This window comes from Manacus candei, unplaced genomic scaffold (genome assembly GCF_025592945.1).
Source record: "Manacus candei isolate 608988 ecotype Guabito, Panama unplaced genomic scaffold, ASM2559294v1 h1tg000017l, whole genome shotgun sequence".
Lineage (NCBI taxonomy): Eukaryota > Metazoa > Chordata > Aves > Passeriformes > Pipridae > Manacus > Manacus candei.
This window is the reverse complement of record NW_026138065.1, coordinates 9,221,369-9,245,545: the sequence shown is the minus strand read 5'-3', so window position 1 is coordinate 9,245,545 and position 24,177 is coordinate 9,221,369. Positions and strand designations below refer to the sequence as shown.

The 24,177-nt window shown below is 34.6% G+C and overlaps 1 protein-coding gene across 2 annotated transcripts in view; it reads right to left on the bottom strand.

The window, feature by feature from the left end:
• Positions 1-24,177, bottom strand: part of CRIM1 (cysteine rich transmembrane BMP regulator 1) — a 168,505-nt gene that overhangs the window by 19,036 nt on the left and 125,292 nt on the right. For both annotated transcript variants that reach the window (XM_051783312.1, XM_051783313.1), the window contains 3 exons: positions 17,472-17,600; positions 6,805-6,961; positions 1,762-1,883 (listed from right to left, as the gene is read on the bottom strand). In XM_051783312.1, coding sequence (XP_051639272.1) covers positions 1,762-1,883; positions 6,805-6,961; positions 17,472-17,600 — 408 coding nt within the window. The remainder of the gene's footprint in view (positions 1-1,761; positions 1,884-6,804; positions 6,962-17,471; positions 17,601-24,177) is intronic.

Here is a 24,177-nt window from a genome sequence, read left to right as displayed (position 1 = left end):
TTCTATGGTCCTACTTCTATTAATCCTGCTGTAAGCTATTTCTGGCAGAAGCAATTTAGGCACTGGAACTAACTCACAGGCAGAGGATTTACCCATACCTTCCTCTTACTTAGGCATTTTGGGTCAAAATTTTAACAAGGACTCACATCTTCTCTGGAACATACTGGTGATTAATTATTCTTTGACAAGTTGCTAATGACATGATGTTGAAATGATATTCTCATGGCTTGGTATCTTTATGATCATGACAACAATAAATACTTAAAGAGGTATCAAGTTAATTTCACCAATTATTTGTGCTTATTTTAAAATTCACCCTTGTTAAGGAAAGCACTTCACAGTGTGCATGCACATAATTAGTGACCAAAGAATTGCATCTGTTTATAGTCTGGGATGCAGTTATGGTACACCTAAGAGAACACTCTGCGTATGTTCCGTCACAGCATCACGACAATAAAGAAAAGTGTTCTGATTGTGAGCATGGAGACAAATGACAAGCTGAGTGATAAGATTATCTCAATGGAATGCCCTTCAGCAGTTACCCTTTCTTATTTAATTTTTAAAATTTTAATTTCTAGTAAAAGTCATATATTGTAGCTTATGTCAGTGAAATGTCTCTCTGCTTCTCATATCTACAAACTACATTTATAACATTTCAACTTTTATTTTGCTAGAAGTCTTAAAGTTTTGTTATAACTGTTTGCAGTGTATTATGTCATGTAGAGAAAAGATAATGTCGGATATTTCTGATTTATATGCTTGCATGTTTGCCTTCAGCTACAGGCAAGTAAGTGACTTCAGGAACTCATACACTTTCTTCCAGTGCCATGTTCCCATAGCTTATCCTATTACATTTTATAATTTTTTAAAATGCAAAAGAAATAGCTGCTAAAAATGGTAAGAACAGAGTCATTACACAAAACAATGGAAAAGTAATCAAACTTACTTGACTATAGCTATAAATCAAAGCACACAAGTAAGAATCAAAGAAAGTAAGCATGAAAGAGCAGTGAGGATCAGAAAGAGACTGAGCACAAACAAAAAGTTATTACATGTAAAACATAGAGATGAGCTATGAAGGAAGTCTGATACTCAGACTAATGTAAAACAGAATCTGAAAATATCTTAAAAACAGACATGCTAAAAGCAGCACAAATATAAAGCAGACAACTAATGAACATCTGATCTCAATATCCACCTTGAACTTGATGGTTACAGGCTCGGTATGTGGAATGTGTGAAATTTTTAACTTAAGAATACCAAGTCCTTTCTGCTGGGCAAGTGCTCTCTCTACTCATTGTTCATTACAATTGCTTGAAAAGTGTCCAAGAAACAGCACTCCCATTTTAGACGATATACAGGATATCTATCAAATCCAAAACTTGTTTGTAAAAAAAGATAATGGTGAAGAAGCCAAGAAGAACATCACTGCTGAAAAAAAAAGCCTTCGACTAGCTTATTTCTAGCAGTTGCTTATTAAGAGCCTGATCCAATTTTTATTAATGATAACAAATTTTTTGTGACTTTATAATGGGAGATGAAAGCAGAGCTGAGGCTTTCTGCTGAAGCCAAGATGCACACAGATAATAACAAACACCATCAAAACAATACAATCCTTTGAGCAATGTAGAACCAACTCCCCCACCAGTTACCATATTTCAATTTGTACATATTCTGTGCAGTATTCCTTTTCTTTTGCTCTGTTTTCCAACTGCTTTGAAAACAAGTTGTAATTAGAGGTGGTAATGCACTTGCACGTACCTCTACACTTGCAGATAACACAGCCGTGACTGTTCTGCTGGAAGCCCATGGGACAGATTTTACCACAAGGCAGGTCCGGGCATTTCTTACATCGACAGATTTCACAGCCATGCTTGTTCTTCCTAGATGACCAAAATAATTTGTAAAAGGTCAGCAAGACACTTTAAGCATCTACATGTCATGATCTTTAAAGCAAAAGCATCCCCTAAAAAAGTGACTGATAATTAAAGAAAATTATTGTTAACTGTCACCCTTAGATTCAGTGGTTCTATGGGAGGTACAGGTCTCCAACCCTGGCATGTGCTCTTTCCACATGACTGGCAAAATCTCTGCATTTGCACTTTCAAGCCACAGCAGATAATACAGATGTATGGGCTTATGACTGCTTTTGATGATCCATTCTTTTTTCAAGTGAAAAAATGCAAAAAACCCCTTCTACAACTGTGAAGATATCGAAGGAGTAGGTAGGATTCTGTTATATTTATTACGTTTTTATAACACAAATCACTGTTAAATTTTTTCCTCCAACAACAAGTAACTTACAGTAGATTTCCTATCTTGCATATTAAAACTATAGAGAGATTTCCAGAATTGTTAAATAAGCAGACAAAAAGCTCACGTGAGAACTAGCACATAGAATGCCAGTAACCCAAATAAATAGTAACAAACACACAGTAACACGTTTTGAAATAGTAAAACTAGAGAAATTTTCAGGAAACAGAGTACAGAGAATCAAGAACTCAAATGCTTCCAAAGCTTCCTGGTGAAGCTAGGCAGGAGTCTAGAGCACCACCTAACAGCACCTTTTCACAGCACCATAAACATGCTGCTTTAGAGGATCCCATATTGAATATTTCCTTGCCTTTTTTACAGGAAGACTGAAAATACCATTCAAACTCTAGGCACAGATGTACTAAACAAAGAAAAGACATGGGAAGTTACAGAACATGATCTAGAAGGATAGAGGAGAAATAAATTATGAAGATCTCTAGAAAGCCTGACTTCAAACTCCAGAAAACTTTATTTAATTTTTAGTTAGAAGGCTGAGAACAACAAATCATCACACAGCAGGATGGAGAATGAAAGACATTCTGTCTTCCTATTCCATCTAAAGGAATGCTTCTTTCCATTAATACGTAAAATTTTAAACCAGTGAGCTCTTCAGCAGTGTTTTTTCAGACAATTATGAAAAGGTTTTGGTTTTTTTCAAGATGCACAACCTCAGTACTTCCAGTTGCTAACCTTTGACAACCTTAAAAAAGTCACAAACATGATGATTACTCCTTAACTTTTAACTCTCTAATATACTTTTCTTTTAACTTTTCTGTCGACTCCTATTTATGACTGAAGCTTTACATTAAAATAGAAATGCGTCTTCCATTACATCCCATGTTTTTAATGATCATAACAGGCTTGTTATGATGTTAACATTAAAATACAGCACACCATTTTAAAAAAGAATTTGGCACAGTAGCAGTATACTGAACACGTGTACTATACAACCGCAAATCTAAATAATTTTAGCACCAAAGTAAGACTTGAAGTGAAATGATCCTAAAGTAGTTCTTGCCACAATTTTAGCCCTGTATCCTACAAACAGTTCCATACATAGTTATCTTTAAATGTTTAATTTCATTGGGTTCAATTATTCATGTATTTTGTAAAGAATGACAAGATTAGGGTGCTCACTTCCAATTTTTAAAAAATTAAGTTATCTGAAGACTTCATTAAACATTCATCATTTTACAAATACTAGCCAAGCATTGTGCATAACTTACATTCTACATGTAAACCCAGAATTTAAACTGAAGACTATTTTCCAATTAGCTTAAAAGGGTTTAAAGTTCAAATTTTTTTCAGGTGTACAAAAATATATGGGGAAGTTCATCCCAAAGACAGGGTTTCTGAGAACACTGGCATCAGCTTGGCATCAAGGTGTTTTTAAAATACCTTTATCTTACTCACAACTACCATACTATGCCCATTAAAATGTGCTGTCATTTCTAAAATGTTTTTACTATATAGTTCTCATAGATTTTCTAATAGAAATGTTTTGTGCACACTTTAGTTAAAAAAAAAAGGTGTGTTTCAGCTTAAATACAGAAAACACATACAGAAATCTGTAATTTTCCTCTGTACATCAGTATACTAAATGCATGATACTATAGACTAAATTACTGCTCTTTACAAGATACAGTGTAAGAGGCTGAAAACTTTTTTTTTTTAAAATGCTTTCTATTTATAGATAAACTGTGTGTTTAGTTCTAGCCTGTGGAGAAGTCCTGACCTGTGTGATGTTTTCACCAAACTCCCACAACTTCCCTGAACAAGGCAGACAGCATGTCTGAGACTGGGAATGCCTGGACAAGTTATTAAATGGTCCAGATGTGATACTTAGTGAGTCAGTGTCAGATCTGATACTCTGTGAGTCCATGTCTGATCAAGGTGTCATTTTATCATGTCTAGGACATCAAACGAATAGCAGCAAACTGCAAGATTCAATATTTATGCTTTTTAACCTTAATCTGATTAATAGTAAATGACTTTGCTAAATATAGTTCAGAATAGTCCTTATCAGCTGAAGAAAAATATTTTTAACAATTTAGTGTGACATCTACACTAGGATTCCCAGGAAAGAAAACCAGCAGTAGTAAATTGAAAGAAATCAAAGGGAGAAACAAACTGGATTGCTTTAGACACCACAGAAAAGTCAAAAAATAGAGTGGAGTCAAAGAATGGAAAGAAAACACAGAATTTGTTTTAAGAACATATTCAAGGTATGTCAGTATAAGTCAAAAACCACAATGACAAAAGACATTAAAAAGACCTTACTCAATGTTTTTCTCATATTATAACTTTTGAATAGTCTAAAGCAAGTGGCCTTGAAAATAACAACTTATTTATGCACTTGTAATATTAAAACTAAAAAAAGCTTTTCCTGTTCAAACAGAACAATACTCAATCACACTAAGTAAACTATAAAAAATTCTGGAGTTCATACCAGCTGTCTGTGCTATTATGAAAAAACATTCACATCCTTGAGCACGTGGATGAAAGCAGTCTTCTCAGACTCTGTCCTGATAGCTTTAAGTTATTGACCTTGGTAGAGGCAATAAATTAAGAGCTATGATATGGAAGCAGTATGAACTCCAAAATCTACCAGCCTTAGTGCACTCTTTAAATATCACATCTGATTAATCTGCTGATATATCAGTTTATAAAACAATTTTAACAGACATTAATTTTTAAAACACAAATACAAAGCAGAAATAAAAATATATGTTCACATAAACAGTCTGGAGACTACTGAACTCACATCCTGTACTAGCTACTGATGATGTTGTGGAAAAAAAATGGATTCCATCTTTGTTGCAAACAGCAATTAAACATATTATGATGGCTATTATTCAGATTTTTTTCTCTTTTCTTTGCCAAAGTTCAAAATCAAATTTAAGCTAGTGCAAAGGATTTCACTGCCCCTTATGAAATAGTTACAGCATAAGAGGATTATATGGCGATTTTGAGTAAATTCTTGAATACAGTTGTAAGTTGTATTTCTTTATTGCTGTTGTTTTATTCCAGCCACCCTTCCTTCTGATTCCATTGTGAAGTTCCCTCAGTTTCAGACACCTCAACACCATTTGTCTCTTTGTCTTCCAGCTTTAAGAGACCTGTATTTTGTGCCTGTTCACTGGCATGGCTCAAACATCACTCTCCCTGGATATTTTTAAACCATTTTGCATGCTTTGTACTTGTTTTAATTGACTTCACTCCTTTGATACTTAATGGAAGCAATGTCATCCTCTCTAAAAAACTGAGGCAGCTAACCAGACATTATTTCTGCTCAGTCTTCCAGGTTTCTCTTGTTCTGCTACCCATCTTCAGCCATCCTTGCCTTTGAAGCAAGGGCAAAAGTTCTGGGAACACAAAACTGACACTGCTTTTCTTGAACTTCCCTTCTGCTCTCCTTTCTGTCACTTGAGAAACTAAAAATAACTCTCAGCTACTCTTGAAGTCAACATGACTGAAAACAATTTTATTAACTCTTTAAAATTCTTACTTTTCCTCTCTCGTCTACTACTCAGTGTACTAAGAAGGACACACTACACAAAAGACTGCCATTATAAAAACCTGCTGCAATTATGAATTGCATAATTATGAATTATGAACAAGGGTTAAACAGAACTCTGAAATGAATCAGAAATTAAAGGAGTATTAGTATCACACTAGGAGCTGCAAATATAGTCAACTTCATTAAAAATCCTAAAGAAATAAATTGCATATGAACATCATCTGAAGATCTGCTATCATGAGGTAGAAATTAAACTGTTATGAAAAGCAGGCAATAACATGGAATGGACCCATGAAAAATAAAATATATTGGTAAAATATATATAGAAGGTACCAGACTAACCACTAAGAAATTTCTGCGACAAAAGATCTGCTCAGTTTTCATCACCTACTCCACAGTCTAATAAATACCACAAATATCTACTTTTATGGAGAAAGAACTCCACCACAAATACAGGTTTTGAACACATTTACAAAAACTTAGATAAGAGATAGCACTGTTCTTCACAAATTCTGTAAAGTAATTATCAGAAATGTCTCACTAAAATTAGTTCTGCTGTCATATCAACATTAAAAGAAACCTGAAATATTAGATAATCATTTGAATAAAATAAATGGGCTATAAAATGAAAGGTTATCAAAGCATGCAAACAGAATTTTAAAAAGCTATGTGCAAGAGACATTATTTGTAAGTAGCTTCCTCATCTTGTTTGTCAAATTCTTCAAAAAATTGAAGCACTTCTTTGCTTTTATAATCTGCTGCTGTTCTTTGAGTTGCTGTTTCTTAATATGTTGATCAAAATCCATTTTGAAGAATACTGTAATCTCACATCAAGTAACAACATATCTATTTTCCCGCATTTCCCCCTGCTTTGCCACAAAGTAAACACAAGTACATATGCCTGGATTTTTGCATATTTTCAGTATGGACAGGGATTGTATTAAATACACTTTCGGAATCAGAATACGTACAAGTATCCAAAGGGACAGTACTTGTCACATACAATGGGTTTGCACTTCTTAGGCCGTGGTCGGCACTGACAGATCTCACAGTTGTGGATGTCAGTCTGGAAGCCGAAGGAACAGTCCAAGGAACAGCCCGAGATGAGGCCGGTGCACAGCTCCTCCCCTGCGAAGGACACATACAGGTCATCACAACATGAAAACTGTTTATATCAAACGCATCTTTAGCAGACTAAATCTTCTGTTCTCTTTTACTTCATAACTTTTTTAGTACTGGTAAGCCTTAGCTTCGGACTCTTCTGCTTTTAAAATATTTAACAGAATTCTCCAGTAATGACCCAACCTGCATGAGCAGACAGCACAGAATTTCTTCAGTTTCTGTCAGGAACCTGGGGAGTACCACCTGGTACCATAAACTAACATGATTTTATTAATAGATGCGCAGCCAACGGAGACCCCTTTAGGGATATGGACATTTAAGGTTTTTCCAAAGTGGAGATCAGTACATTACTTATTCCGTTTCTTACTTCTGTGAGTCTGAAATGTAAAGATAATCTTCACATTTTTAACACAATAATATACTGAAGGTAGACCACAGAAGGAATCTTAGCTTTACTTTAATGTCTTCTCTTCTGTTTTTTGTAATGTTGCATTTAAGGCTGCAAAATAAAGACTTAACCTGATGTGACTAAGCTAAGCGTTTCCTTATTTTTTCTATCAGATTAATGCTCATTTGTTAAAGAAGGCATGTTTTTTACCATCTCAGAATGAGATCAAAGCTTTGGAGGAAAACTGGCAAATTCACTGCCTACTTCTGCAGTGGAATTTGGGCATACAAGTGCAATACCACATAAGAGCCACATTATCCCAAACAACAGTTCTCAGTTTAAGTAGAATGAGTGTCATCAGGTTCATGGCTCTCACCTCTCCATTTTTATGCAAATTTGGTGTCTGAAGCAGAAAGGGTGCAAGTTTGGGGTTTTTTTTTGCCATTCAGAATACAGAAAAATGCCAGATTCTTTCATAACCTCTAGAGATTGTGTGTGTAAGCAGAGTATCGATGCCACAAGATTTAAGCATTTACTCTCAGTCAGATCCAACCTTTGCACAGCAACGGTAACCCTTATGTCAGGTTCTTGCTTTATTCAGACAGAAACACACATACAAAGATCTTCATGAACTTTCACACATTTCTGAAGGATTAAGTCAGGCTGATCTATCAAAAATGCTAGATTTTTTTAATATGTAGCCACTAATGCTGATTTTAAAACATTACAATGCAGAGGAAACTTTGGTATTTTCTCTGGTAAAGAGTGATGTATGTGTAATACAAAGAATTTCCTTGAAGCAAGTTAAAATAATGAGAATTTCTTTTGCATTTATGAGATTTATATTAGAATGTTTGTACAGAATTATTGCCTTGCAGCATACAGCAATAATAATTAACTAAACTTTTCATTATGTAAGACTTTATAAGGCAGTCATAATTTTTAAAGCTAGGTTTGAACTTTATGAAGAATGTATGGAAAAGTACACTGGAAAATCTCCCAAAAGAATTAAGTTCAGTTATAAATTTTGATATAATTTAAGTTATGATATCTTGTGCAGATACTCAAACTGACTGGTGAATAATCCTGGAATCGCACAAGCAAAATAATCAGAACCATTCATTTTCTGAAGCATACTTTGTCATGGAGATGAAATATTTAGGTGGCTGTCCATAAACATCAGGCTCATGAAGACAGGCTAACAAACAAGAAGGTACAGATGCAAAGGCATAGCAGAAACAAATAGGCATCTTAAAAATGTGAAAGAGCTGGAAATAACAATTTTAAAAAATATCTAAAAAACCAGAAACAACTAGAACATCTTTTTTAGTTGTCATATTTCTTTATCTTATCTGTCTCCAGATTATCTGCTCAGGAGAGCTACCAAAGTGCAACACCCAAGTTTGACTATGAAGTTATAGCAGATGGCAAAATAACGATGCCTCAGAATCCCACAGTCAAATATATCTTTGTTTTCAGTCTTCTGCTTTCATTTGTCTAGTGAAACTGCTTTTCAGAAATGTGAAACAAGTTTGTTATGTGAAAAGTTAATATACTTTCTTAAAAGGGTCAAGGTGACTAGGATAGTGCTACACAAGCAGGAAGACAAGTGTCTCATCCCAAGTAGCTTATAATGTTAAATATACTTAAAACTCAAATACTCTGCTGACATACTAACCAGAAGATCCAGTCTTGAGGCAATATCTTCCTTTCTTAATCCTTTACATAGTGATTATCCTCAAAAGAATTTTCACTTTGTAAGTGGTCAAGAAAGAAAAGCTCTTCAGAGCCCTGGGATGGATAACTAATAACCACCACTGCCTCTCAGGAACAGACAGTGGAGAGCACATGAAAAATCATCAAAAATCTGGCTATGTCAAACTTAAAGGGAAAGTTTGCTGAAGTCAAGGCAGACAACTCTTCAGTTATGAACAGTTCAGGTATGAAATTACTAGTGTTATGTTAATGCTACATGAAGTAATCAGAAGAATCTCCAGAGACCTCTGCTGACAGTCCTTCTAATAAGATGCTAAAAATTATGGTTTCTGAGAAGATGGTTTTTAATGAAATTAATATGTTATCACACTTAAATTTCTGACAGTATGAGAGTACAAGATACGGAAATAGATTTTCAATAGTTTTTGGAAAAAAAATCACTATGAAGAAATGTAGTGAATTCTGGTCTGCTTTCTGACTTTACATCTAACCACATAAATTTTTCCTGCTGAAACATTATTAAAAACATGACAACTACAAGCAGTATCAAAATGAAGTACCATCTGGTACACATACACAGTTTATGTCTGCTGCACAAGCTTATTGAAAAGCCTTGTCCAGCATTTTAAGGCAGGTATTTTTTTGAGAAAATGAAGTGAACAATCAATGTCACAAAGCGGAGTGAGCTATCAGAGAAAGAAGAAAAAGAGAAAAAGATTGCAAACAAATATTCACATGTGGATCAAATTCAGTATACACAACTGCCATCCTGAAAGTTTTTCTATACCCTTACCTATAGCTTTAAATTAATTATTACTAACATAATCATAAATTCATTATGAAATCATAAGTAAAAGCAGATTTTTTGCAAAGATTTTGCATTTCAAGTGACAAATACTGAAGAACAAGGAGAACTAGCTCATGAAAGTCAACTGCAATGAACTGAGGAAATTTATTATGGCAAAATGTTATGAGGTTCCTTGTTTGAGAGTGTTTTCTATCTCTCCTTAGACAAATTTCATAAGCAAACTGAATCCCAAATAATGGAATGTATTTGCAGAGAAGAGATCCAGTCCTAACTGGCCTAATAACTGCTTCAAAAGTATATAAGGACAATCAGACAGGTTGAAATGAGGGGACAGGAAACATTTAATAAGCCAATGCAGAAGAAAACTAGTGTTTAGAGTTTGACAGAAATGCATTATACACTTGCACATCACTGCAGCTCTAGCAGAATGGGATCAAGCTTCTGATCACACAGTATAAGCTTTTTTTTGCTTTTGTTCTGACTGATTAGTTATAGTGACATCACCTAGGGAGCTAAACTGATGGTTAGATAAAAGGTAGATAAAACAGAAATAAAATGATCAATAGGAAATCAATTAAAGGGAAAACGTTTCTCATTGTGCTGCTTAGGGAAACATGATTTGTAGAAACCTGTTCATTAATTTTTCTTATGAAACATGAAATGTCAATGAGGTAATTTCAATAAAGAAAATAATCCATCTAAACAAGGTAGTAGGAGGGTTTAGGGGAATAAAGTAATATTGGGGTGAAATGTAATACTGCAAACATACAAGGTTGTGCCATCCATAAGAATAAACAAGGATTTATGTGACAATCTCAGAGTTCAGAGGCAGGATATTTGTTGATTCAGAACGATACTGACATGATATGACTTTAGAAAAAGATGAATGTGTTCCTGAATGTCTCAGGCTAAGAGAACCATATTTTTACAAGAAATACTTAGCTTTTTAATGTGAGGACAGACCTTAGCTGAAATACCACATAAAACGCTGAAATAATTATGTACAGTAGATAGCTAGAACAATCATGGAAAGGCTGTTTGTCCTCAACCAGTGACATTATTAAATAGTCTCCTGCTAGGAACTGATACTCACTTGAGGACAAATATGCACTGAATACTTATAGCAGTGAACCCAGCCCACATGACATGACCATACAGTTTTCTTTGCCATGTGCAACCACGACTGCAAAAGTCAGTTACCAACAAGTCCAGCTGGTAGTTCAGTCTTCACTACTCCTCTCTACACTGGCAAAAGCTATTGCTTACAGACTTTCAGCCCCCTAAAGACTGTAGTTATAGCAAATACTTTGTTCTGTAGTTGCAACAAATTAACACACTGTATGCTGACTCAAATATGGGAATTTCAAGTTATTGGATTAATTTGGATCAATTTAATATAATGCTGTTGGAAAAAAATACAAGTAGAAAGAACACTGAGGATGAATTGGTCTTCAAAAAAAAAAGCGCCAACCATATTTGTGAATTATTAACATACAGATATTGGCAAGGTTTTTAAGCCTGGTCACCATTGTCCATAAACTCCTTTTAAATACAGTGATTTCTTTCCCCCACTTACAGACAATTTCATACATGCAGATTACAATAAACTAATATTAGAGTTTCAGAAGAGCATGACACTTTTTAAGGGGAATCTGTCTGGGACATGGGGGATGGGACAACCCTTTCTGCAGAAGAAAGTCTTGCCTTAAGAAGAGATGATTACCAAGATATGGCTGCTGAAGGAAAGAAAAATATGTTCAAAAATCAGCACGTAAGAGCAGCTGATATACTGATGTGACCTACTATAGTCCAGGGCCTACCTCACAAACAAGATGACAGCAACATTCTGTCCCATCATATGCAATGGTAGCAATCTTTACATTTGGGATAATTCACTTAACAGCAAAATATTTCAGATACAACACAACCTCCCTATTAGTATGGTATCTCACAAGCAGTGTATCTCAAAAGGAATCACAAGTCTTTGGCCTAAATTCAAACCACTGGATGCATAACTTATTCCTGGTTTCAGAGTGCTCACATCCCTACCTCACACCTATGAATAACAGGAGTGTTATAAAATATTGCCCAAAAACCAAACTGAAAAGTAAAAAAAATTTCAACTCCATGAATTGCATGTTTAGCTCAAAAAATATCTTCTGTTTGAACTTAAAATAGCTTGATTGTAATTCCAGCTCTTATTTTAAAAAAAGGCTTTATTTCTTCCAACAAATGTACAGTATATAAAAAATTTAAGCTCTTAAACTGGGATATTTATGTTTCTCCAATATATTATTTTACGTATGGACACACTGATATTTGTACTGCAAAGACTGAAAGTCATCTTACTCTAAAAACTTTTGAAAATGCATTCCACGTTGAAATACTTTTAGCTTTCTTTTTTTAGTCCTCTAATTCACAGAAGAAAAAATAACTGCCAAAGAATATTACTAGATATGTGACAAGTATTTCAACTTGGCTCAGGCTGGTGTCCATTTCTGAAAATTTGTAGTGTGGCTACACAAAGCTAGCTACATACCTTTACCAGCATTATTTTCTTGACGCTGAGGATAGGTCATATCAGGAGAACTGTTTCACAGTACCTTTATAATTAAGCACTCCTCAGCCGTCCTCTCGGTGTGGATTGCTACTGCTGGTTAATCTTCGGGGGTGGGGATCTGGGGAGGCAAATTTATGAAGGAGAAAACTAGGTTACTTATCAGTAACTGGAATTCTCTGAATATATTGCCTCCACAGATCCACACTAACCCTCCCTCCTTTTGTTAGAATTAACTCACGATTCACAAAAGCTGGATAAAAATGAAGGGACTGGGCGCTGTGATGCTAGAAAACCCTGTTTAAAAAAATCATCTCATGAGTCCATTGAGGCAAATTAATGGCTTGAATACTTGGTCTAAACAACTCTAGGATTCACATACAACACATGAATTCATGAAAATGGAATTGTAGCAGTGACATCTCAAAGGTGGAATTACTGGAGAATGATCAAGTTTCAAGCACATTGGATTTGTGGGTTTTTTTTTCCCTTTCACATGTCAAGTGAAGTTTTTATCTACTCTTACTGTACTAAAGCATTACTAAACCCAGTATATTGTAATTTTCAGAGATCCTGCTAAAGACTTTTATTCTAATGAGAAGACAGGTAATATTTATTTGGCATGAATAGTTCATCGTAATTCAATCCTCTTCAGGGAGCACTTCTACTACCTTGCACATGTGTACTTAAGAGCTAATATTTCTATTCTACTTAAAGCATGTACTTTTTTCTGACCTAAGCCTTAAATTTTTAGTAAACATGCTTCATCCCAAATTTTCCATGGCTGTATTTCATTAAATGAGGTCTAATATGGAATAGCTATTCCCTTTCACATTACTGTAGAAGAAAAAGACATCCTTTTACTATCTACAAAATTATTCAAAAAATCCAGTATGCACTCTCCTTGCACTAAGGGAGACTACCTGGACTACATTTTATTTTATAATTTTTATTTTCTATGGAATTTGTTACTAAATCAAAGTAACACTGGAAGATAATGAATACTAAAACAGAAAAATGTGGATGCACCTGCCTACCTTTTGTCAAACCTTCCAATCCTGCCTTTGAATGTCTACACAACTAAATGAAGTCCCAAATTGCCAAACCCAAAGTCCATGCTGGAATTTCATTCTGCTTCATCACCTATAGAGGGAGATGGTGTAACTTGCCAGAATATTGAAGACCATGCTTCAGGTGTGTGCTAGTATAGAGTGAATGATAGCACCTCCTTTTTAACTCCATAGTAGCAAACATTTTCTTCTCATTTAAGGAAAAGGTATTAACACTCTTCTGAAAAAAATATTTCTGCATATATAGCTAGACCCTGCTTTGGGGAAAGGGTGGTATCATGCCTAGAGAACTGTGCAAACACATAATATACAAAGATTTCTAATTTTTGAGTAGTTATTGAATGGTTTGCTTGGACAGATGAAAGAGACCATGACACAAAGTGGATGATGATGCATTATAATGTCCAGGGAAAATGACTCATCTCAGCCTTCTACAACTGCATCTCTCCATAAGCAGTCTGGAATTAATGAAACTGGATGACAGTTGCATCTTAGAACTGCAAAGGTAAGCCTTCTAAATGAAGCAACAAATTTTTAAAATTGACAGCAGCACTCCAATTCAATTTTAGTAAGATCTGAAAAGTTAAAAAAATACTAAAGTCATACAAGCTCAGAGTTATACCCTGAAGAGTACTTCACATTCAATTCATTTGGGGTAAATCACTGTAGTCTCAGTCGCAGGAGAGATTTTAATGGCTTTTTCTTTTCCATTAATCTTATACAGGGAATAGACAAGGCCCTGACTTCAGACTCTCACTGAAGAATGACAATGTCCAGCAGCAACTACAAGATTTTAAATCCTCTATTACTGTAATCAGCAGGCATTATTCAATTGACCCATTAGTCTTCCTTGGAGCAACAAGAGTGCTGCCTCAGAAACAATCACTGGTCTTCCACAAAGACTCCTCCAAATGTACTCCTTCTCCAAAAGACTTTAATCCACTCCAGTTCTCCCTATGAAAGCAAAGGCCTAGACACTCAAAAAGCAATCACTTGCAAACTACAAACCTCAATTTTTTTCTTATTTACTGTTTTTTTGTTCTTGTATCATCTTATATATCATGTTTTTCTACTTGTTTTAGTTTTATTCTTGGTATTTGCAGTGGTTCTTACTAAATCCTCAATTATACTTTTTACCTTTTACTGCCCTGTACTGCTGCTTTGGCTTATATGTGCTTCTGGTCAGTATGATCATTCTTTCTCCCTCATCTTTTGTGGTTCCATCTCTACTCATTGGAACTTTCTTCCCCATATCTACCTATGCTCACTCTTTGCTAAATACAGTTTTTTGCTCCTTTTTCTTATGACTGTGGTCTGGTTTTGTTATTTTTTTTTTTTTAATATTTTATTTTATTTTACTTTACAGCATGTATGTTTTTAGTGTGTGCTGCTCCAGCATGTTTTTGCATTCACTGCAAAAACAGGAAGAAGAACAAAAGACAAAGTAAACTACTTCTATTGATATCATATCCTAGAAATGTTATGATTTGCTTCTTTCATCCTTCTCATTCTGTAGCTGGCTTGAATCAGGCTGGATAAACTTGAAACTAAATTACAGTAAAGTACCAAATAAGTTTCATGATATTGTACTTATATAATTATTCCAAATAAACCCGTTGTACTTATTTCTGGATAAATGAATGTAAATGAAGGTAATAATGAAGAAAAAATTACATCTTCACTCTATGTTCTTTCACTTTGTCATTTTGCTTTTATTTTGGCTGAAATAAACTGAAGTATAACGAATCTTCAGCAGAGATATCTAAAGAGAAATCAGTAAAAAATGAAACTTTATTGGAAAGAGATTAGTAGAATTAGGATATGATGACTTCAGATGGTAACAAGAGGCAGGGAGGATTCCTTTAGTCAGGCACTTTAAACCTGACTCTATTGAGCAGCTTAGACCATCAAAAAACAAGTCAGTGCAGTATAAAGACAGTGATATTCCCAAAAGTCCACATCAGTCTTCATGAGCTAAAGGTAGTACACATTCTCACATTCTTAAGAGAGCCAAGATGCAACTAAACTTATTTGGACATCAAAGGTTTGGACATAGGATCTCAAAATGCAGAGAATTAGTGCAGTATATTTTCAGTACATTTGACCTAAACCTCCTTTCTTCTCATTTCTCATACACTCATTTGTCCAGAGCCTTGCAAGCAAGAGACATTACTTGACAGAAAAATTCAATTTCTGTCATTCTGATTGATAACCACTGAAAGATGAAGACTTCCAAGCTATTATTTTCACTTCTTTAGAAAACAAAGGTTTCCCTTCGCTCAGTGACTGAGATTCTTAAGCAATCTACTAGTCACATTATTTAACCGAAAAGAAAGATGACAGACAAATGATACTATTAAGCTTGCTCCAGATAGTTTGCTACTGTACCATGAAAATAATTTCAAGCAAATCTAGCAAGAAAAAAATTCTCTTTAATAGGTTCTTATGCACTATTTAATCAGAAATACTCCAAGCAAGAACAGAAATTTCCTGGGATGGGGTATGTGTATGTGTGTAGCCAGGTAATCTAGGATAAAAAGAAATGATCCTTTGGAGTGATGTGTCTCTTGTGCACCAAACTGGAAGAAAGGACTGCACACAGGTATAGATGATGAAATTTGCCAACTATGTCCATCTTGTTTGTGTCAAACTCCCCAGTCAATTTAGTAATAATATAAGGAGAAGGAAAATCAAATGACCATATTAAAAGCAGAACTAAACATTTCTAATTTTGTCCTTCAGAAGAACTAAGTAAGGCATGTAATTCAAGACAGTTTGGACGTAATATATGGAAAGTCATCCTTCCACAAATACAACTTATCAAAAGTAATATTTCTGTATTACCATGATAACATTATTGCTTACCGCATATTTAGTTTTATTAAGATGTCTTCTCCTTTACCTTATGGAATTAAAGAATGCATATTTCCCCAGGGGGAAAAAAAAAAAAAGCCAGGACACCCGTTTTTTTGCTCCTTTAGCAGAACACTAATCCAATCCTAAAACTCTTTAGTTTCTACCAATTAAGAGTTTTCTTTCGACCAAATCTACTGGGAACCCCTAAAATAGTCATGCTGGTTTAGAAAGTGGTTGCAAACGGGTGGACTGAAATCAAAGGAAGGGAATGGAGTAATACTTTAGTTGTGTAAACCTTAGATGCCACGAGAAAGCTGCAAAATTACAATAACATTAGAAAGAGAGTTTCCATCCACTCCTAGGCTGGGTTGGCAGCTAAGATTAGTACTCCACAGGTGTCCTTTGTTGGCCAATTCCAAAAACCAACCTGATATTTCTTTATATTTCTTCCAAAAATATTGAACTTTTAAGGAAACACAAACAGAAAATACATTTTTGCTGATACATACAAAGTTCTCACAAGGCACAATAATTTTCCTTGGGGAAGAAATAAATGTTAAAACCTACGTAAATGTTAACTGAAGATATATGTATATAATATAAACATATGTTATAGAAACAAATTTTAATATGGATATGCTTGTATATATACAAACACTCATTCCCCCCTGTATATACTTTTCAAACATTTATCCTCAAAATCTAAGTTTTGATGAAAAAACTAAGTTGAAAATAGGCTGTTTAGCAATAGAAGTTTCTGAAGTGCACAAGCCTACATGCTCTTGAAATTCTTTACATACACAGAGGAAAATGAAATGTGGAAGTCTGACTAGACTTCTCAGAGTCTGAATGAATATTAAGTGCCAAATTATTACCTTTTCTACCCAGCTGCTAATTTTTTACCTTAAGTCAAACATTACATGTTTTCCTCCAAACAAATTTTAAGCAAGTAAGCAATGCCAGAAATCAGGAGCCTGTTCTTTACAGATGAGCAACTTTAAAGCATGTACATACTAACACAACATATAGTCAACATTATGAATGGAAAACCCCAGCATATTAGCATTTTAACATACAGCTTGAAATAAAAGGTAGAAGCCACCATATTTTTGCATACTCACTGGTTTTGCACTGACAAATGCGACAACCATTTTGGTCCAGCTTGAAGCTATAGATACAGTCTTTTTCAGTCAAAGTGCAGTTCACCAAAGCCTCACAGGTGGGTGGACCTATTGTGATATAAGTTGGTTCTGGGGGTAAGAAAAAATAAAACAAATAAATTTGAAATTCCTCGAATATTTTAATTAAGTTCACAAAAATCCATACACAAAGCAGTAGTGAATAGTTTTATTTAATTTTGTTTCTGATGAATACTCTTGGTACTTCTGAAACAATAAAAGCAAAAGACTTTGTTTTGAAGTGATGTACACTCAACACAAAGAATATGAAGCTGCAGAAAATTTTTGAAGTATTGAAACTGGAAAGAAATACTACCTTTCTTTTTTCTCACTATGAAATCAGCTTTCCTGCATATGCAGTTTGAAACTAAGTGTAAAATATTTATTTTGCTCACTTTTCTCCAACAGTATTTAATAAAAACTTCATGCAGCTTTTTTTGCTTTAGAAACCGAAAAGAGCTTCCTCTGAAGCTCAGTTGATTGATACTACCAAGCTTTACATCAAAACACATGACTCAGTAGCCAAATTGTTCTCTGTGTGAATAAGATCACTTCTAATGAAATTTATAGCAGGAGAGAATCTGAATACCAAAAGGGAATGTAAGATTCACTGCATGTGAAAGATCTCTGGAAACCATTCAACATGTCTATTCATCAAAAACATCACTTCTTACAGTATACTTTGCAGTACCAGATTATGTTTTTCAAGTTGAGGATATTATTGCCAATTAGAAGTTACTTATAAACAGTATAATACTTACTTTTTGACACCATTTAAATATGTTGGGAGTATGAAATTTGTTTTGATACACTGGGCAGCCAGAAATATTAATGTGTTCTAGTATACAAAGTTGTTAGAACAAAAGTCCAAAGACTTATAGAAATAACAAGGAACTTCAAAACTACTATCACAAAACAGGATACAGAAGGAATGAAACACCTATCTTTTCTGAATTAATTTTTACTCTGTGAGACTAATTTTGTTTAGCTTGTGTTTTTCACAGAACTCAGGCAATGAAGAACCAACAAATTTATAGTTATGAGCATTATTAACATTATAAAAAGCATTCTGGAAAAAAATTGCAAGACTTTAAAGAACTATGAGCTTTCATTTCACTGTTTCAATTGAGTGTATCTTGTCTCCTCATCTCAAGAAATGGAGACTTACAGGAAATTAATTTAAAAAAAAAAATCAGCGTATGTATTGCTAAATTGTGAAAATTATATGGACTGCAAGTGGCCACATCTTCCCATCTCTTATCCTCAAACCACAGATTTTGCCATTCTTACTTATAGGCAGATGGTCTTTATTGCCAGAATAAGGGTAAAATATTACTCAGCATTGATTAAGTTGTTAGATGTATACACTGATAACCAAAATACTAATTTCTGTGCCTATTGGTTCCATGGCCAGCAGGCAGATTTTGCACCCATGTCTTCCAGTCAAGTGAAAATTATCCTATTACAAGAATGAGCTTTTCTGTTTTCATAGTCTTTCATAATTTTCAGCTTTCACAGCTTCTTCCTAGCCCTGCTCTTGCCAGCACAACAGTTTATACATTTTTAATTGCTTTAAAATTAAGGTCAGCTAACTAGAGTTTGGAGGGAAAAAACTGCATTAAAGACAACACAGTTAAGTTAAAGAACTTCAAACTTATCTCAGAGGTCAAGGTTCGGATTACTCACTTTGCTGAAAGTTTCAAAGTAACATTCAAATTCTGTTGTTTGTATAATTTTTAGTAGGAAAGTAGCAATACACTTTATAAATATATAAACCAGCACTAACAGCTCTGTTCATATACAAGGTGGAAATCTGTATAATGGTATCCATGTATCCCTAGACCCCTCAAACTTCTTCTAGTTTAAATTAAAATTTTTCATATTTTTGTAAGGGTTTAATATAAATTACTAGGTTGGAGGTCAAAGGATGGGTTTCTGTAAATTCTTCATTTCACAGCTCTGAGTTTGCACATGTAGTACAGAAGAGTAACCATAATGAGCAATGTATTTTAAAATCCATGGATTTCCAAACTAGACTTCTTTTAAGCTCAGTGAACTTTCTGTATTTGTTTCCAAGTATATTCAGCAAACTATCTGACTAAATCATATTCGTGTCTAATACTTAACATTTGCAACTTTAACAAACCATTACTTTAGGAATAATGAACATATTGCTATATACCAATAACATCTTACATTCCAGAAACACCATTAATTAATCCCAGCTGTTGAGGCCTCTGAGTATATAAACTACTTTTGCAACCAAACCAATTTTTTAGCATCTGGGGACTATTCTGAAAACCTCCTTTCCTACCTCACTCCATTCTCTAACCAAAATATCCTAAACATGCAAAAGATCAGAATGCAAGAGTTACCCTGAAGCTACATTCAGGTTACTGGTCAGCCAGCCCAAACAAGCCCAAACCCTACACTTCAAAAGACCAAAAGTCCACAGCAATGCTTATACTCACAGGTAGTTAAAACCACTACAAATCATATGAATCATTAATGCTACACAAAGCAAAGTTCACAGGCTGGAGAACTGGAGAAAACTTTAGCTTTACCATAGGAAGGTAGAATGCAAAGTAAAACTTGTAGTTCAAAAAAAGCCACAAAACCTTACTGAAAGTTGAGACGTAGGTTAATTAGTAGTCATTGATCCACTTGGGTGTAAACTAAACCTAGAGAGAAAGAGGATTGTGTTTTACCAAAGTCCACCCCTCAAGATAACTTCCCTTTACTTGCATGTATAATTTAATATCTCAGAAAAAGATATTTGTTATATCATTTCTGTGGTGACTTTCCAAAACTATATCTCTGTGTTTTGTGCCTTGGACACACCTAACAGTTTTTTGTGTGCTTGATACACCCCATAACGTGGTATTTCTTTCAAGGGACGAAATTGAACTGCTGTTATATTCATTTGAAAGGATTTTTTTAGTCTCCTATTAATTGTGTTTTACTATTCTGTTACCTTCCACTTTGTGGCCTGCTGTCAGCATCCTCAGCATTTCCAGAGAAGCTACAAATCTGCTTTTCCCCCCTCCTCTCCCTAAAGGTAAGCCCTGAGATACAGTAATTTTATATGCATGCCTGCTTCTCAATGAGCTGCAAGTAGAGGACAAAAGAAATAATTTCATTCCCTGCCCCCACATGTGCAAAAATGCAGGCAGGGTAAAAAAAAAAAAAAAAAATCAGCCCTTTTCACTTCACTAGACAAGACTCAACAAATAAAGCCAGCTCTGCTATGCCAGACTTCTGGCTATTTGAATAGGCAAGCAGTAGCTAAGCTTGAAAAAGCTGTACCACGGCATGAGCTGAACTGGGCTTTCACTGCTGCTCTTGGTAGAAACTGCAGAAGAAAGATCCAGTGCACAAATACACAGACAATGGGTGGGAAAAACGGGTGCTGTTTCTGCCTGTGTGGTTTACCAAGGATACAACTATACCATAGAGAGAAGAAAACAGAGAGAAGGGGATTGAAGAGAGTCTGGATGAAAACAATGGACTATTTAATAGAGCACAGGTTTTGCTGATGACAAGTACTTATAAATAAGGTTAAATGCAGATTCCTATTAGAACATCTTGCTTCCACATATCTCTGAACCTGATACTTTCTGTGCTGAATTTTAGTGCAGAAGATTATTAATTTCCCTGCTGTGAGGTTGATAAAATTATTTGAATTCATTTTTTACTCTGCTATTTACTTAAAAACTACTTCAACAATTTTAAAATCCACAATGGATATTTCAGCCCCTGGTGGTTCATCAGTCTGACTAGTCCACTGAAAAACACTACAGTATGTGATCAAAACCCTGAATCTCATTCATTTTAGCTTGAAAAGGGAAAGAAGGGAAAATAGTGACATACAAGTAATGGCTGGAGCTGGCTTTGTCCTTAAAGAGACTACATTAGCAATACCAATACAGAAACTGGTTGTCACCAAAAAAAAAAAAAAAAAAAAGTCAAGGTAGAGTATTTTCACTGGTATATTTCTATCCAGAATACTTTTATAATATGAGCAAAACCAATCCCTAGTCCCCTCTTTTTTGATTTCTGAGACCTCCCACTTCTCCTGAGTGATGTGACACAGCTTGTCTTACAAAGAGCAGACATTTTCTTGTGTTAAAAATGAAAAGTACTATATATACACACACATTAGAATACAAGATGGTCTAGTACTGTGCCTTATATATAGATCTTGTTATATTTTGATGAGTATTGAGGTTCTAAGCTAAAGCTCAACCAAAGTATTCTGATATGGAGAGAAACTGATGCACTCATGTTTCAGTGAGATGAGGGGAAAATTTGTTTCTCAGGGTTAGAATTTTATTATATACACAGTTTGATCAGTTGAAGTTATCAAAAAGAGGAGACAGAAAACTAAAATACACCGCAGATTGCTAAAGCCATGGAAAAAAATAAAACGAAAGATAAAAAATCAGAGATGAATTATTGCTATGTTGTTGACTTCTACTGTTTATCTGAGTGTTTTTTCTTCTAACTTTGGAGATTTTATTAAAATTAACTAAAGAATTACACAGAAGTGAACAACAACAAAAAAATCCTTCCTAAAGGTGGTAGCAGAATGAAAACCTATACCCATCTTCAAATCTTAGTTGTTCAAAATCTGAACTCTGGCCATCGAATGCGTACCAGAAAACGAAGAGGGATTACACTTAACTGCTCTACTGCAAAGCCACATATATTATGAGAGCACCAAGCGTTCAGTTTTAGTTTGTGTCACTAGACCTGCTCTGAGCAGGAGATAGTACTAGAAAATCTCTGGCGGTCCTTTCTAACTTGCATGACTCCATGAATTTTACTTTCATATAAACAGAGGACATTTCCAGTGAAAGCAGCAATATCCTTGATAGATCCTAATCAAGGAAATGAAATCCAAAGACAAACATTTCAATTTCTGATGATTTCTGTATGCTTTTGCCAAGTATTGATCACCTTCCTCCTGCAATATAAAGTACACGTTTGCCTAACACCATCTTTTTGAAATCTACTTCATGATTTAAAAACTAGCTTTTATTCAGGAAGCAAAATTTCTTCCAGGTGTTTATTACAGCAGTTCTCTGTGAAGTGTCATTTAGTGACAGCCATAACCCCCTTTAATCAGTCTCATTTTTTTGTTATTTAATCTTTTAAGTTAATACATTACCCATGCTTCACCTCTTGACAAGGTATTTTCATTATTATTATTACATGAAAGACAATCTCTTTTCTTCATTTCATTTGGAATGTAGTATATTAACTCCAGACAGGTTTTGTTTCTTGCAGTAATACCATGTGAGGGAAATACCTACTCCATGGTTTTACAAAATTGGTTTTAAGTAACTATTGTATTCTACGTTTTTTCTGCTGCCCAACATTTCTCCTGAATAAGTGTAACAGAATAGGATTTTAAGATGTTGAACATCTCATTTGGAGCATTAAATAAAAACCTTTTCGATGGGGAGGGGGAGAAAAAATGAATCAAAATCATGTTCTAAACAAGGAGAACAGAAAAAAAGAAACAGAAAGACCTCCAACATGAATAATAAAGAACATGCTCATGTTTGGGGAAAGTGAAATAGCTCCCTCTTCTGTAGTATTTTATAACACAGACTACCTTTAAAAGAATTAAGATGTTTTGAACCTATGGAACCAGCACTAACTGACTTAAAGAAATACAGCATCAGTGTGTTCAAGCATTTACCATAAAAAAAGTAAAAGAAAAAAAAAAGTAACTGAACAGTAGTCTAGCTTTTTACCTAATGCTTTAAGTGATAACTGGTTAAAAAATGGTCCTGAAGGGTGTGCTGCTCAACAGCCTTTCATTTGAGTCTGCATACTTGTTTGAATTTTGTCTACTGTCCAAAAAAGTTAACTGCAGCCTACTAAGCAGCAGCATGTGTGTTTACTTAAGCTTCCTGTAAAAACATTCATATCATTCCAAGAGTGACTAAATGTTTTCCGTCCTCATAGTTTGCATTCCAGCCTTCCCCACCCCTCCAGTTCATTACATGAAAAATATCAGTCCTGAGTCCTGTGCTGAAGAATTTCCTTCCTGGGTTTGAAATACCTAATGCCTTGCAGGAAATTTTTTCCCAGCATTTAGCTATCTGTGTTAACTCTCAGGGTTCAACAATTCAGCGTCACATAACAACTTATAAAATGTATGCAAGGACTTAAGATGATACAATTTTCTAATGTCACAAATAACTCCAAAAACATATTCGTTAATACTTCCTAGCACATAGTTCAGTTTGGCAGCCTTTTGTCTCAAATTTTATTCATACTGTCAAACCTGAAACTACTAAAATATGTATTTCTCCTTCAAAGTAACTATTATAATCAAAGACTTTTTACTGCTGCCATGTGAAGAAGCTTCCTATGAACCAATGGTGCATGGGAGTGTGTAGCTGTCTTTCTTGCAGTGATGCAATCAAAATACATACTTTCTACTCTCAAGATGTGAAGTTAAAACCTTTTGTCTCTTGTAATCAATTCTTCTGGTTTTCAGTTTAACAGGCTTATATACTCTTCAAATGTATTTCAATTCTAATAAGAATTTTTTTTTACAATTTTAGGTGGAGTGAGACTAAGGTATAATTACCTTTGTCATACCAGAATCAATTAAGCCTATCAAGAAATGCCT